The sequence below is a fragment of the Podarcis gaigeae genome, assembly GCF_964106915.1.
Source record: "Podarcis gaigeae genome assembly, chromosome: 5".
NCBI lineage: Eukaryota > Metazoa > Chordata > Lepidosauria > Squamata > Lacertidae > Podarcis > Podarcis gaigeae.
This window is the reverse complement of record NC_139681.1, coordinates 36,362,912-36,378,318: the sequence shown is the minus strand read 5'-3', so window position 1 is coordinate 36,378,318 and position 15,407 is coordinate 36,362,912. Positions and strand designations below refer to the sequence as shown.

General features: G+C 43.0%; 1 protein-coding gene across 1 annotated transcript; it reads right to left on the bottom strand.

Moving 5' to 3' along the window:
• Window positions 1-112: 112 nt before the first annotated feature.
• On the bottom strand, window positions 113-9,192 carry LOC310844539 (lipase member M-like). The gene is made up of 9 exons (XM_083738634.1): window positions 9,088-9,192; window positions 7,988-8,081; window positions 6,037-6,235; window positions 5,037-5,146; window positions 4,312-4,448; window positions 2,699-2,845; window positions 1,909-1,980; window positions 1,596-1,661; window positions 113-958 (listed from the first exon to the last, which is right to left on the bottom strand). Exons 1-9 carry the CDS (start codon window positions 9,184-9,186, stop codon window positions 731-733), a joined length of 1,152 nt encoding a protein of 383 aa, XP_083594760.1. The 5' UTR covers window positions 9,187-9,192; the 3' UTR covers window positions 113-730.
• Window positions 9,193-15,407: the final 6,215 nt, after the last annotated feature.

Sequence of the window (15,407 nt, the reverse complement as noted above, 5' to 3'; positions counted from 1 at the left end):
CCATATTTCTTCATATTTAGCCATTCTTATTTTGCACCAACATGCAATTTGTTCGTATGTAGCTAATCTGTCCATATTATCAATCCATGTGCTCAATGGAATCTTATTGTGGCTCTTCCAATTCATCAAAACAAGTTTTTTTTGCTTCTAATATAGCAGGGTACATCCAATTTTTTTGACCCTTTGAAATCTCCCACATTTCCAGAATATAATTTAGAATTAGATTCAGTTCTCCTAAATATGAATTTCTTTTTATTACTCTTGCTATAAATATCCTCACCTCGCACCAAAATGATCTTATCATCGGGCAGTTAATCAACATATGTGCTAATTCTCATTTTTACTCCCACATCTCCAGCAGTTGTCTGCACTTGTTATTTTCCTTTGGTATAGATTTGCTGCAGTCCAGTGGGCTCTGAATATTATTTTCTGTTGAATAAGTCTTAGTCTTAGATCCATAGAGGCTATTTCTGTTGATTTTATACTTGACTCTCAGAAATCATTTGTTATCTGTACCCCTAACTCTTCACTTCATTTTTGTCTATCAAATTCTAAATCATATTTCTTCCTGTTGAGTAGGATTTTATATAGTGCAAGAGTAGAGTTTTCTGATTTTGTTGCAGAGATTAAATCATGTAGCAGCATGGGTGTTTCCAATGCTGCTATAGTGTCAGTGGAAGACCAGTGTTTTAAAGAAAAATCATTGCATAACAAAAGAGAAATCCCACAGCTATTTCTGCATCAGGTCAAGGATTTCCATGTACATCCGCTGATGAGCATCAATGCCCCAAATGAAGTCCCAGTGGTCCCAGTCTGGATACTCCTTATGGTAAACAAGGTGAGGGATTCGAGACCACAACTGCGCAGCTTCCTTTGGCCTGCAAACCCAGTCTTGTCCTCCGCTCCACATAGCAATCGGGACTGTGATTTCTTCTATCTTGTAGAAGGGTGGAGTCGTCTGTGAAAAGAAGAAAAAATGAGAACAAACTACAGATGCCACTGAAATGTAATCTAAAACAATTTTAGAATTTCTAAACTCTAATTCAAGGGATTCCCAGCCGTGCCCTCCCAGCAAAGCTCAAGAGCCTTGTTGGAAGTATTACTATACCAGTCAACTACTATTTTTGGTCGAAAAATTTCGGAGGTGGAAGTTGTGAGTGGAGATAATTAGAACAAGTGTGTAATGTAGGACACTGGAACCTGGGGCGGAGGGTGGAGGGGTACGGTGGGGGAGGTCTGACCTGGGTGTCACCACTGAAGGGGGTGACAAAATGCCAGGCGGCACTCACCACAGGGCCTGCAGTGCACCCGAGCCAAGCATCTCTCCTGGGAGTGATGTGGTGGCTTGGGCGCCCACAGGCTCCACACTGCCCCAAACAGTCCACCTGCCGCCTCCCTCTCAGCTGTAGGGCAGCTGAGTGGGAGGAGGCAGGCAGACTCCTCGGAGGCCCCATGGAGCGCCCTGCCCTGGATCACCCTGCTACTGGGCGCAGGGCACGCATGCCACCCCAGGCGCCTGATTGGCTTGCTCCGCCACTGCTGGAACCAGACCTTTCCTAGTCATCCTTATCCAATCCAAGCAAAAATATACATACCTGATTGTATTTATCTATGTTTTTTGGGCCATAATCGAAGTATTTGAATTCCCCAGTTCTACCAGACTAGAAAATGAAACATAACACCAAAGCTGTGTGAGCCTGTGTGCTTCTGCCAAGACATCAAAGCAGAGATTATCAGGAGAGGAAACAATTTAAGAAGAGTATTTCACAATTATTGCTCTATATCAGAGGTACGGAACCTCAGGCTCAGGACTCAAATGGAGCTTCCTTGTATTTAAACAAAATCATTATGTTGCAATGTTGTAGGTAGAGAACACACAACAGATGTATTTCATTTTCCTAACTGTACCTGGTTCCAGTGGATTAAATTTTTCACAGAAGTATAATCCGGGAATATTGATGTGTACACATCAGTTCGGCTCTGAAAGAAAAGGTGCATTTAAATCTCCTTCCACTTCAGAGGTTTTTGCACCACAAGCTGCAAGAAACAGTATCTGCATCTGTGTGCATACCAGGCTTTGAAATACCATACAAAGACCATCCCCCTAGAACTGCAATTTCCAGCACCCTTAAACCACAGCTCCCAGGTTCTTTGGTGCTTGCTTTGAATGAACTTTAAAGTTTTGGTGTGTGCATAGTCTTGTGTGCATGTGTAGCATGGCTTCCTGGGATAAGCTAAGGAGGGATAAGTGCTGTGCTGATCAAAAGCAGCCACGTGCTATTGTATTAGTTGCTCAAGTGTATTGCTGATGGCTCAAGGAAAGCATGTATAGATAGGTAACTGGCACCCCTTTAAGAAGTCATAAGTCAGTCCTTCTTAACTTGGAGTTCACAGTGATTCAGAGGCCAGTGACACATCCAACCTTTGACTTTGCAGGAGCCACGTCAGACAAACTCTTGAAAGTGGTCTTATTTTCCAGCAGGTTAAAATCTGTACACCTCAAGCTCGACTTCTTTACAACGTAACTTCTTTACGTTGAAATCAAGCACCCAAAATAATCAATTTTATTATTTGTGCTGGAGAGTTTTCCTGATGCTTTTCCTATTAAGTATTTTTATTGCTTGAATTAAGCCTATTTGAGCAGTGTGAATAGAAAAGTGTATAGTAGGAGGGATATTTATCAAGCACACATAAATACCGCATTTAAATTTTTCTCGTTGAATCCACTGATAAGTAAAAAAGCTTGTTTGCAGATTACATCAACTGGTCGGCAGCTGCACTTTTGAGCCAAAATTTCTTTGAGTTTGGGACTCAGCAAGCAGAATTCTTTTGTGCCAAATATAATCTGTAAAAATCCAGAGACTCTTTACATGGTGAACCAGTATATTTCCTAATACAGCAACAGATGTTCATATTATAATTTTAGCCAGGATTACAGATTTTGCTGTCCTGACTTGATCAAATGCATTATTTACATAATTACTAATTTTATTTACTTAATTCCTGCATTGCAGGGGTTGGGTTGGTGACACTCAGGGTCCCTTCTATCTCTATGATTCTGCTATATTTATAGGCCAGCTTTCAGTTGTGAAGGCTTCCAAAGCAACTCACAACAAATAACCCATGCTTTGATGATGACTCAACTCATTCTATGTATTCTCCTGCATGCGGATGGGTAAGAAAGTGAAATCTGAGCTAGCTCCCTCTTCTGGCAGGTTCGGTGTGGACAATGAAGGGTTGAGAGCTAGTCTACATGGCCCGAGGCATCTTAATGCTGAAGAGTTATTTAGCCAATCACCCTCTCACAGCCAGTTGGCTCAAAGGAATGTGGGAGGGGAACTACTCTTGGGCCCTGCTGGCATCATCACCTCTAAGCTAAGATGAGACGAGGCAGTCAGATATGTCATTGGCATACTTTAAGATAAGCAGGTAAGAACGAGATATCAGCCAATTGACTGATCTGGTCCTTGGAGTCAGGATGGAAGGCAGTTGCCCATGTTCAACATTGGAACAATCTCCCTCAGGAGGTTGTAGACTCTCCTGCATTGCAGTGGGTTGGACTAGATGACCATTGGAAGTCCCTTCCAACTCTGTGATTGTATGGTGCTATGTAAGCTAGACAGTGGGAGATGTGTCCCCTTTTAAAAAAAAAAATGTGTCCTCTTAGCTCTTGCCCTGCTGCAGGGGTGGAGTTAGACAACTTCTGCTTATTACAGTTCCCTGTAAATTAAATAAAGTTGTGGCCCATTTTTATACCCGTATGCTTTCCCCTTAGCATCATTCCAATGTGTGCGTGTAGAGGGGAGATGAGTGGATCCTTTGCACCCTGCTATTTTCATGGTTCCACTATTTCTCTGACAAGCTTCCTGCTCTGTTCTGCCTCCAGAGGCAGAGACAGTGTGCTCAGAATACAGTGGTACTTCGGTTCTTGAACGTAATCCATTCTGGAAGACCGTTCGAGTTCCAAAACATTTGGAAACTGAGGCAACTGAGGCATGAATACCAGGCTCCACCCAACACTGATAGTGCCCAGCACATGCGCATGATGTCATACATCGCCCCCGCCATGGGAGGGCATGACAGAGCGACCCTCCGCAGCATGCAGCACATTGGGTTGCCTTGGCACCCGGTGCTCCAGAGATGGCATCTATGACAAAAAGTAAATGAATTTAGTTTTATTTCCCCCCACAAAAGCTAGCCTTGCTTGTTTATTTTTATTTTCCTATAAAACTTGGATAAGAACGTAACACTTGACATTACTGATCTTGTAAACCCTACATGATAATAAGAAAAACACCCTTTTACACATACCTTGAACAATGTGTTAGGCATACGCAGCACTCGTATAATGGGACTTATACTGAAGTGGAGCGTGTATGCAGGCCCCATGGCAAAAAACATCTTTATTTTTTCAGACATTTGAGGGATTACAGAAAATGCAACAAAAGCTGGGAGGAAAAGATGATAAATTCCATTTAGCATTCTTTTAATGGGGAGGGGATGGTGTGCAAAGCAAATCAGTATTTACAGTCAAAAACTTGTAACCAAATCAGTAATTTAAATTGTCAACCTGTGTGTATATAGAATTAGATTGGGCAGTTTTCTAGACTCTAGATGCCTAGTACTGTTGATTGGTGTGTACCTACCTGTTATGCAGATGAAAGGAAAGAAGGTAAATGGCAAAACTGGAAATATTGCTAAGGCCCTGCAGTCTATACAAACCACCTTTATGTCTGGACCTCTTCACAGCAAGTCATTTTGAGTCTCAGAGTACAAGTAGGTTAAACAATGCAATAGGTGTGTGTTGTGCAACAGTGAATGTGATGACAGGGCCGATATTTGCATTCTCCAATCAGCCAGGATGAAGTTCAGCACTCAGCCTTTTCAGTTAATCTGATTCTTGGATAAAACACACCTGACATGTGTTCCCCTGCATTTCTACTGCCCCTGAGTGTGTGGGGAGAGAGCAAATAATGCAGTCACAGACTACACATGTCTTTTTCACAGCTAAATGCCAACGTTTATGCTTCACATACCTACGGTGGATCCCTGAGCGTGGCCACCACAGTAGATTTTATCCCGTCCGGTTTTCTGCAGAATAAAGTCTGTCATGGCAGGAAGGTCATAGATGCCCATTTCATGAAAACTGCAAGTCAGGAGACATCCGTAATAATTAAGTGTGTGTGCTCTGCTATGCTTACATGCACTAGCTATTTTAGCGAAGAGAAGGTAAGAAGATTAAATGATCTTCCGATAAATATGTAGAAAGAGAATATTTTCCAGGAACATTTGGTTTCAGGCTGAGTGAAAACAGTTTATGGTTACAATCCTGGAGTAAGTCTGCCAGGAGGTAAGTATCCATTTATACCATCACTGACCTCATCACATGTCTAGTGACATCATTAGCAGTGTGAGAGTTTTCAGAGGGGCATTCCCTCCAAAAAAATGTCAAGCTCTTTTGCTCAGCCGAATTCTGAATCAAGTCAAGAGTAGTTCACCCATCACTACTTCTGAGTAAATATGCTTAGGATCAAACTATTCAGGACCAGGAGTCTGTCTTCAAAGTCAGCTGTGGGAGATGCAACTTGGATTGAGACAGTGCCATGATAGAGCTGGGGTTCTTCTGACCTTTGACCCAATATTCATTAACCCACCCTCAAAACTGTGACCAAAACTGTGCGTATAATTTTCCAGGGCCAATAAATCAAGCACCTGCAATGTCCCAGGATCAATACGGCCACCCTCAATTATTTCTGGGATACTTTCTCTAAAATTCTGGAGATGTATTTCCAGTCAGTGTAGATGCACTGAGCTGAGTTTTCTTTCATTTCCAGAGTGTGTTCAACGCGTGTGTCCTTGTGAACTATTGAAAAACATTTTGCACATATATAAAATTATTAAACTTTATCTCATATTGATTACACTTACAAATCATCAAGTATACCTTGTTGAGTTATTTCACACAGGGGAGATCTTCAAAGGGAGAAAAACGCAACAGTCCATTGAGTGCTGAATTCCAGTCTTTTCTGAACTTACCTGAAATCCCAAAATGCTTCTTCTTCAATGGTAAGGTTTTTGTGTCTTCTCGACCAAGAGTTTCCTCTGTTGTTTCCAATCCAAACATCATATCCGGCATCTGCTAGTATGAAACCCAGGCTCTGATGAGGCGTATTTGCTATCCAGTCGCTGCCTTCCAAGCCCAAACCATGAATCAGCAATATAGTGGCCTTTAAGCCTGGAAAATGAAAAAGCTTCAGAAGTTTAAACCTCTATAATGCCACTCATAATGCTCATACTAAGAGTGCAGTGTACAGTGGCTAAAATGTTTTGTATGGAAATGAGGAGGCTAGTTTCAAAGAGTGCTAGGTTTTCTTTTCATGGAATGGAAGACAACTGGCACTGTGTATGACAGCGAGGGGGGGTATACGTGCATTATCCACCCTAAAATTATTGGATCCAAATCAGAGTGCCCTCAGCAGCATTCCTCCATCTCATAAATAGTTTTAGCAGCTTTACAGAAGAGGAAATTACAGCAGATATAGTTTTAGTCACATCTGCATTACATGGTTGCTTCATTTGGCATTGCGCATCAAACACAATTCATAGTCTCATGACCTTTATCAGCATTCTAGCCAATCGCTCACAGGAGGGCATCCTAACTGGTTGTCTGTCAGTCTGTCCTGCACTGTTGGTCCTCCGGGCTGCCTGTTTAAGACAGTACCAAGTGCACTGTCAGGAGGGAGCCAGAGGGAACCAGCAATTAATCGCAAGGAGTGACATTAACGCTTTATTAGAAGAAACAGGATTAGTTCAGGAGTGCCAGGTCTAATAAGCACAGCAGCTCTTTTGGGTAGGCCTTGCCCTGATGAGTCAGTTGTAGAAACTGAAGGTCTGTGCCAGTAACAGTGCTGTTGCACTGTACATTGGTGGTGCTTTATCCTTATTGGCACAAACTGTGCTTTGTGGTTCGAGGACCCGATCCCCCCAAAGTGGAATGAATACACAAGGACACGTGATATAAGGTTAATGGGCAAGAAAAGGCCACAACTTTATTGATTACAGCAAGTGAAAAGGTATTGGCTTAGGCATTGGATTACGTCAGCTGACTCCACCCCCTCAGAGAGGGGTGAGTCTGAAACAAGGGGGGGGTTATTCACCAGTAGGTGGAGCCTGTTAATGCTAATCCAACTATAGGCTCTCCCCTGATGTCACCGAGGGTCGTGCCATGGCCTCCCACCAAGCAGGCATCGGACAGAATACACGACTGCCAGATTCCTTTAACGGAATACCCAAAAATTGAAGGCATAGGCGATGGCCACACCTAGCCCTTCGACACCACAACACATTATTCCAATGCCTAACCGCCACCTGAGCCCAAAAAGGCTCGCCGCCAATACCCTCACTGCTGTAACCAATCCCTAATGCTGCTGATGACGCTATCTAACCAAATGTCATTCCCCAGGTCTGAGAGATGAACCCCGTCATTCCGATACAAGGCCCGATCGCCAATCCAGATACGGTCATGAGAAATGACTCGGCCATTCATAAAGTGCACCCAACGGGCTATTGCCCGATTTAAGAGTTTCCTGGTTTTTTCAATGGCCATACAGTTCTGCGCACCGCGCCAAACAATTCTCTTCGGGAAGGAGGACCAGAACACTGTTGTTCCGGGACACAAGGCAGCAATCGCATCCAAATCTCTCTTTATGTTCCACGACAAGTCCGCACTTCTTCTGTTTTAGGCTGCTGAACACACCCCCTCGGAGGCACCTGGTTGGGTGCCTGTCAGTGGGCGTGGGTGCCAACCAGGTGAGTGGAAGGCAGGGGGCTAATGCCCCCTGCTAGAGGTGGAGCTCGGGCTCCCGCCCACAACCACTCCCCTCTCTTCCAGGAGGAGAGTCTCTTTTAGGAGAAAAAAAGAAGGCTAGTGTGCAAAGAAGCAGCCTTTGTTTCCTCTATTACAATCGACTTTCATCCTCAAGTTTACCTCCTGGAATTCTGTTCAGGCTCAGGAAGTAGCCATCCTTTGTAATAACTTCGTATTCTTCAGAAGGATATCCCCAGTACCGGATTTTTTCACTCTGAAGGGATTAGAAAAACCCTAACGTTGGTGTGACGAAATGAATTTTGTCCTGACTTTACTATGAGTCAAGTTGTTCTGTTGAATTGTTCATGGGAACAAATACGGTGGAACTTTGGTTCTCGAACTTAAACTGTTCCAGAAGTTCATTCGACTCCCAAACCGTTCAAAAAACAAGGTGCAGCTTCCAATTGGCTGCAAGAGCTTCCTGCACTCGAACGTTTGGCTTCTGAAAAACGTTTGAAAACCAGAGCACTTATTTCCGGGTTTTTGGTGTTCGGGGGCCGATTTGTTCACCAACTAAGCCGTTCAAGAACCAAGGTTCCACTGTATGTATTTTTCCACTCTTTATATTCACGTATTTGGGGGGGGGGGGCATGAGAAGGCATTTCCCAAGTGAATGAAGACCATCAAATGAGGAGCAGCAAACAGAGAGTCATAGCTCAAAAATTAAAGATCTTGTTTTAAACACTCTCCTAGCCACATTTACCTAGAGACAAACCTCTCTTGCCTAATGCAAGCCTCTCTAATTTGAAGAAGAAAAAAACCCTCTCTTGCCTAATGCAAGCCTCTCTAATTTGAAGAAGAAAAAACTTATGTAAAAGTTTTCATTTGCAGACTTCAATGTGTATAAACTTTATATTTTATGCATATTGGACATTGCTGACAGTTCTTCAGTACTCTTGAATAAAAATAACATGGCCCAAGTTTCCCTGTTTTGTCAGGGAAGGCACCAGAATAGATTCACCATGAACTGGGCCCTTCAGATCCTATTAAGTCAAAATATGTGAATTTTCCCCAATGAAAGAGAGAGAGAAAGAATCAGTTTAATTGGGGGCTCACATAGTCAGGCACTCACATAGTCAGGCACAGCCCAGTTCACTCTGACAGCCACCTGTCACATTTGCTCCCACTTTCTACCACTGCATCCCTACCAAATGTGTGAACCAGGGCAAACCATCACTAACACTGCTATAGTGCTGCTTTGTCTCAAGACCTTAACTTACAATATTCATATATACTTCAGGATTCACTTCTGTTTTGCTCTTGGATTCTACTGGATTCACAGTGCCTTGTACAACCATCATGATAACCAGCAGCCACATCCTGGAACACCTGAAAAACGGAATATTTTAGAGAAACCTTTTTTCTTTTAGTGGTGAAATGGATCTACTTTTTAGTTGAAAACCTGCTGAACACGAGCCAGTCGTGTGAGATGGCAGTCTTAGGCTTCATTCACAGATTCAGTTTGCTCAGATCACAAGTAGCTAGAGCTCCACTCTCTTCTGCTCAGGGAGCATGCATTTCTTTTTGCATTTCAATTGCCCCCATGGAAACTTCCACATTTCCTGTTTTCCCAACATAGTTTCCTGAAAGTGAAGGAATTTTTAAAAAATCATTTGGGGATGATCTAATTGAGAGTGAAGATGCAGTGAAGGAAACACCGTTTACCTTCTCACTGGAGCAGTACCTATTGATCTACTTGCACTTTGATGTTCTTTCGAACAGCTAGGTTGGCAGGAGCTGGGACTGAACAATGGGAGCTCACCCTGTCGCAGGGATTTGAAATGCCGACCTTCCGATCGGCATGCCCTTTATAAATTTACCAATCTATAAAGAAAGGGTTTCAGTCCATGAATGCTTATGCTTACGCATGTTAGAATTAAGGTTCAGCAGGTGACTGACAATTCCACTGGATTCAAAATAACAATAATGCCCTTTATTCCAAGTTACTGAAGAATGAAAACTTTACAGAAAAGCAGAGAAATGGGAACTGCCACTATATAAAAACTCACATTTTTCAGAGAAGTGAATATTAGGGTGCATTCTACTTTGTTAGAGAAGGAGGTTTTCTTCAGGGCTTAATTAAATATAACACATTATTGGTAATAATCACATGTAACACAACTATTGCCCAAATCTTCATTTACAAAGCCATATTTATTTTCCCCCATTATCTTTATTTCTGTTTTACATGACAGAAAGGGTTCGTGTTTTAAACCAGGCAATAGCTGCCCCCTACAAATCCTGGAGACAGACAGTCATGCCATGTATCCACAGCAGTGACCAGATGAAAAAATGAGAATTAGAGGAGCACAGAGAGAAGAAAAACCACAGTGCATCTGCTGCAACAGAATCGGATGCCTTCATCTGCCTTACCTGTGATAAAGCATGTCTCTCCTGTATCTGTCTCTACAGCCACACCAGGTGCTTTAACTCTCCAACAGTTTGACTTCACTCCTGAAAGTGCACTCTTAAATTGTCTCCCAAGACAGACAGATGCCAAAAACAAATCCAAATCCAAGTACAAATACAAATCATTAAAAGTATATACAGACTATAATATTTGAGCTCTGGAGAGCTACAAGAGAAGCAGAAACCTAAAAATCTCCAATGCCTTAAAAAAATCCATTGTCCCAAAAGACAAAATGAAGACCGAAAAAGGCCAATCAACTCTCCGTGTACAGATGTAAAGACTCACATCTAAAGTTCATATAAATAGTTTCCCACGATGTTAATTTGCTTTCATTATTTTGATGTATTCTCATAAAAAGTCCGGTATAACCAGTTTAATACATAATGCTTGTTTCATCATTCCAGTGCCATGGCTTTCACAACCTGCTATGATAGGATATCTAAATTATTCTTCCATTTCACTAACGTATCCAACCAATTACAGATAGGTAGCCGTGTTGGTCTGCCATAGTCAAAACAAAACAAAATTCCTTCCAGTAGCACCTTAAAGACCAACTAAGTCAGTTCTTGGTATGAGCTTTCGTGGTATCTGAAGAAGTGTGCATGCACACGAAAGCTCATACCAAGAACTGACTTAGTTGGTCTTTAAGGTGCTACTGGAAGGAATTTTTTTTTGTATCCAACCAAGTCACTTCATCTTTGCAAGGAATTCTACCTTTGAAGAGGCGTTTCTTTTCCCCCTTCCCTTACATCCCTAGGCCCCCCCTGAAATTTGCTCTGGAAAGTTGGGTGGAGATCAAGTACAGATTTGGGGAGCATGGTGGGTAGGAGGAACTAAAGGAAGAGGAAACTCCATTGCACAAGCAGAAGTCTTTGTGTGAACAGGACAACTTTGTTGGCTAAATCCTTTAATTCAAAAGGGTTGTTTCTATACAGTAGACAGGGTGCACTGCATTTTATGTATCTATTTATTTATTTAAACAAAATTTCTATTGCTTTATTGTACAGTGGTACCTCGGGTTAAGAACTTAATTCGTTCTGGAGGTCCGTTCTTAACCTGAAACTGTTCTTAACCTGAAGCACCACTTCAGGGGGAGCTAATGGGGCCTCCCGCTGCCACCATGCCACCACCGCATGATTTCTCTTCTCATCCTGAAGCAAAGTTCTTAACCCAAGCTACTACTTCCGGGTTACCAGTCTGTAACCTGAAGCGTCTGTAACCTGAAGTGTCTGTAACCAGAGGTACCACCGTATATAGAATGTGTGAGTGAACCGCCCTGAGATCTTGTGATGAAGGGGTGGTATATAAATCTAATGAATAATAGTAATAATTTACCAAAAAACCACGAAATTAACATTAAAATGTGCAATAAAAGACATTAAAAACTGGAAATAAAGAATTCAAAAAAATCATTCTACTCTAAGCTAAAAACATATAGTAGAGAAAGTTGTCTATGTGGTAAGAATTCACTTCTGCAACACCACAGAACCAAGGAAACTATGTTCAAGTTCAGCATCCAAATTTAGGGACCCAGCATTTATTATAGCTATTTCACCTGTCCCATGTTAACATGGCAACCTCACCTTCAGTGAGGAAAGAGCATCATAAAATCCTCTTCCTGGGTCTCAGATAGCTTCAAGGATTGCTGATTTACACTCTGCTGCAGAGACTGTCTGCAGGCAATGACCGCTCCCCACATTAAATGGGGGGTGCCCTTTGTGTGGTCGCGCCCAGCCCCTGGGCCCTATGCAGCACCATTAGCACAGGCTTGGCTTCGCCTTCCTCCAGGTGGTATACTTTTTTTATTAACAGGCCAATCACATCACCTTATTTCCAAATCACATTAGTTCCAAATTATACAGCCAGGTTTTTAAATTTTGTTGGGGGTACCCATACATCAAGCTCCGAACGGGGGTCCAAGCATCACTTATATTGCTGCTTTAATTAAACAGTTCTATCCAGTTCAATCCAGATAGTCTCTTTATTACTTTCTTCATCTTCTTGTTGTTATCATATATTCCTTTCTTTGCGATCTCTGATAATCTTTACAAGCGGATTAAAAACAGACATCCTTTGTGTGGGTTTTACACTCTCCAAAGATCATATCACTTAGGGACAGCCGCCATTCCACGCTTCCATAAAAAAATTATCTTCGGTCTGTCCTTTAATTTTCTCAGGCTTGCCAAGTATATCAGGAGGGCTCTGTCAGGATAAGATCACATTCCAATCATCATTCACATTCTGATGGTCCTGATCCTCCTCCACCCGTCTTTCTTAGACAAGCCTGTCTTAGCGAGACGCCATTTAAAGCTGCGTCATAAAATTTTCCTCCGTTCTCCGTTGTTTACCAATCATCTCTTTAACTATAATCCACTCCACACAGTTCTTGAATTCCTGCTTGTGATTAATAAAACGCAACGATCTTATTTCTGGGGTGGAGGGTTATTAATATTCACATAAGGCAAATAAAGGAAAAGTTTTTTCCTCCACCCCCCTTCTTTTTCACTCCAAACATAACAGTCTCTTAATGGTGATTCATCACTTGATTTATTTGTCCCATCCGTCGCTCCAGTCACAGAGATCCATTAATCAGCAGTCTTATCTCCCGAACTTTGCTTGATGTATGTGCTTTAGCTTATTTCCAATTATATGTTTCCAATTATATTTTTGAGCTAAAGCGAACCAGCACGTGCTAATTGGAAACGGCGTCAGGAAGAGCCGACCTCATCGAGGGCTTGTGCCAAGTGACCGGCACCTCCTTCTTTCGAATCCGGGGATGCATTATGCACACCGCTGGCAAGGCAGTCCCTCCATCTTCTGAGGGGGCAGGAAGACTGCATACTTCCCATAGCAGCCTCATAATTACCTCGTATGGGTCAGAGAGATGTTATTGTTGACCATCTTCCAATGCGCCACCTGGTGGCTCCCCTCCAGGTGGTATACTTGGAGGTCTCCGCCTACCTCAGTCACTTGCCCAATCCCACCTGGGGAAGTGTTAATAGGTGACCAGGCCAGGTAGGGGGAGGGACTACCTGCCCACACAATAGAGGGAGGATCTTACCTGGGACTCGTCAGTTGGATCCAGAGCTTCTCCCACCCTACCCACCCTCAGTTAAGACTTCTTTTGCAGGTTAACCTTTTCTCCACAGGCATTCGGGCGTTGCTACATCAAGGTCGCTGTTGAAGGGCCGGAAAAGAATTCCCCTGCATGACCCACACCCTCCTCCTCTTTGCAGTGGCGATACCAGGGTTCCCCATTAAAGGGGTTGTTTGAGGGGAGGCTTTGGTCATATGCCTAGAGGTTTTCATTGCTCTCCCCTGGAACGGAGGCGGGATCTCTCTGCTTGAACCCACTCCCCACACACACTGGATAACCCTGATGCTCCCCAGATCCCCAGATGTCCTCTCATAATTGAAGTTCAGCTTACCTTTCCCTCATCCATCCCACCATTGCATTGAGGCACTAGTCCGGAACCTTGTTTGCATCTTCAGATCCACTTTTTGTGGAGAAACAGAGCTGAGCATCATCAGTATACTGATAAGATCTTGCCATCAAAGTCCTAATGTACAGTTGAGGGTTGAGGGCCACAGATAATAATCTAGGACCTAGTAGCAGGCACATCTTATGATGATGATTTTCTCACACTATCGGGCAGAAGGTAGTAATTCCACAGCAACAACATCCTCCCCACAATTTCCCATTGAGGGGGACCTCCACCAAACCAAACTCCCCATCCCGCAAGGTCTCACCCTGGCTAAGGGTCACAGGCCTGTCTCTTACAGTGCCTGGCCTACAATTCCATTTCCTGATAGACAGAAGGGTCACCCCCTGCCCTGTGCCCCCCCAATGTACCAACCCACAATGCAGATCCCTCTTGGTGTTGGCCCCTCTCTTATAGCAAAGCCAGGCCCTAGAACAGTGTTTCCCAACCTTTTTTGGCCACGCCTCACCTAAGCCTCTCTAAAATCCTGGTGCCCACCTCCCCAAACATATAATTCTTATTTTTCAAAAAGTAAACTCCTATTCACGTGGAGGAAGCGTAAAAGGCCATTAACTTGGTTTAACTCATTCTCAAATTGGCCCCCTTAAAGATCAAATAGCCCCCCTGTGGGCCATGTGCCTCACATTGGGAACCACAGCCCTAGTTTCAGGAACCAGCTTTATTCACTCAGACAGCAATCAAAGAATATCACATACACGAAGTAGTAATAAACCTTTTAAACCAGCAGGCAGGCTTGAAGGCATGAATGAACCATGCAAAATGAACAGGCAGGTGCAGGAAGAACACATATTCTTGCTAGCAAAACCAGTCCCTCCTGCTTAGTTTTCCTGCAAGCCTGCTCTCCTTATTACCTACTAACAAAACAACGTCTGAATAAAAGAACAAAAAGAAGCACATGCTCCAATAAGGAGGCTTCTAGACTGCTGCTATTCTGTGGATGGGAAAGTATACTGGCAAAGTATTAAACATGGCCTGTATTGGGTCTGAACGTGTCAAATTTCTGTAAATAATTTTACTTCAATTATTATTATTTAATAGGTAGTTAACAGCCAATTCAACACTACCTGCTGCTCTGAACTGCAGGGCCCAAGGATGGCCCTTGAGAGTGGTTTGGTGCAGGGATAACCAAAGAAGGATGACAAAAACACCAGAGCAATCAATTCTAATGCTTTATTGTAAGACGGAAGCATAAACTCATAACACAGCCTGCAGAGCCTCGCCGCCTTTACAGACACAGGGCGAACAGCAGCAGTGAGAGGCCCTCACGACTTGTCCATGAAGAGCTAACAGTGCTAATATGTTAAGCATTATTTATACACAAGGCAAGGTACATAGGCTGGAATCAATAGCCTAATTAACTCACCCATGGCTTAGAGGCTCCTTTTCAACTCTCATCTATCTCAGATAAGGGAATGACTGACAGACAGGCAGCCAGCAGGCTAGCTGAACCAAAACTAAGTCTTCAAAGCAGATCGGCCTATTAACTCATTTTGGTATCAAATAACAATTAGTCTCGGAGTCATCTTAACTACCAAGATGGCATTTACCAGTCTTGCAGAACAGTCTCACTTTTGGTTCAGCACAGCTGCATTAAAAAAAATAAAAATAAAAAATCCAATATGAAGGT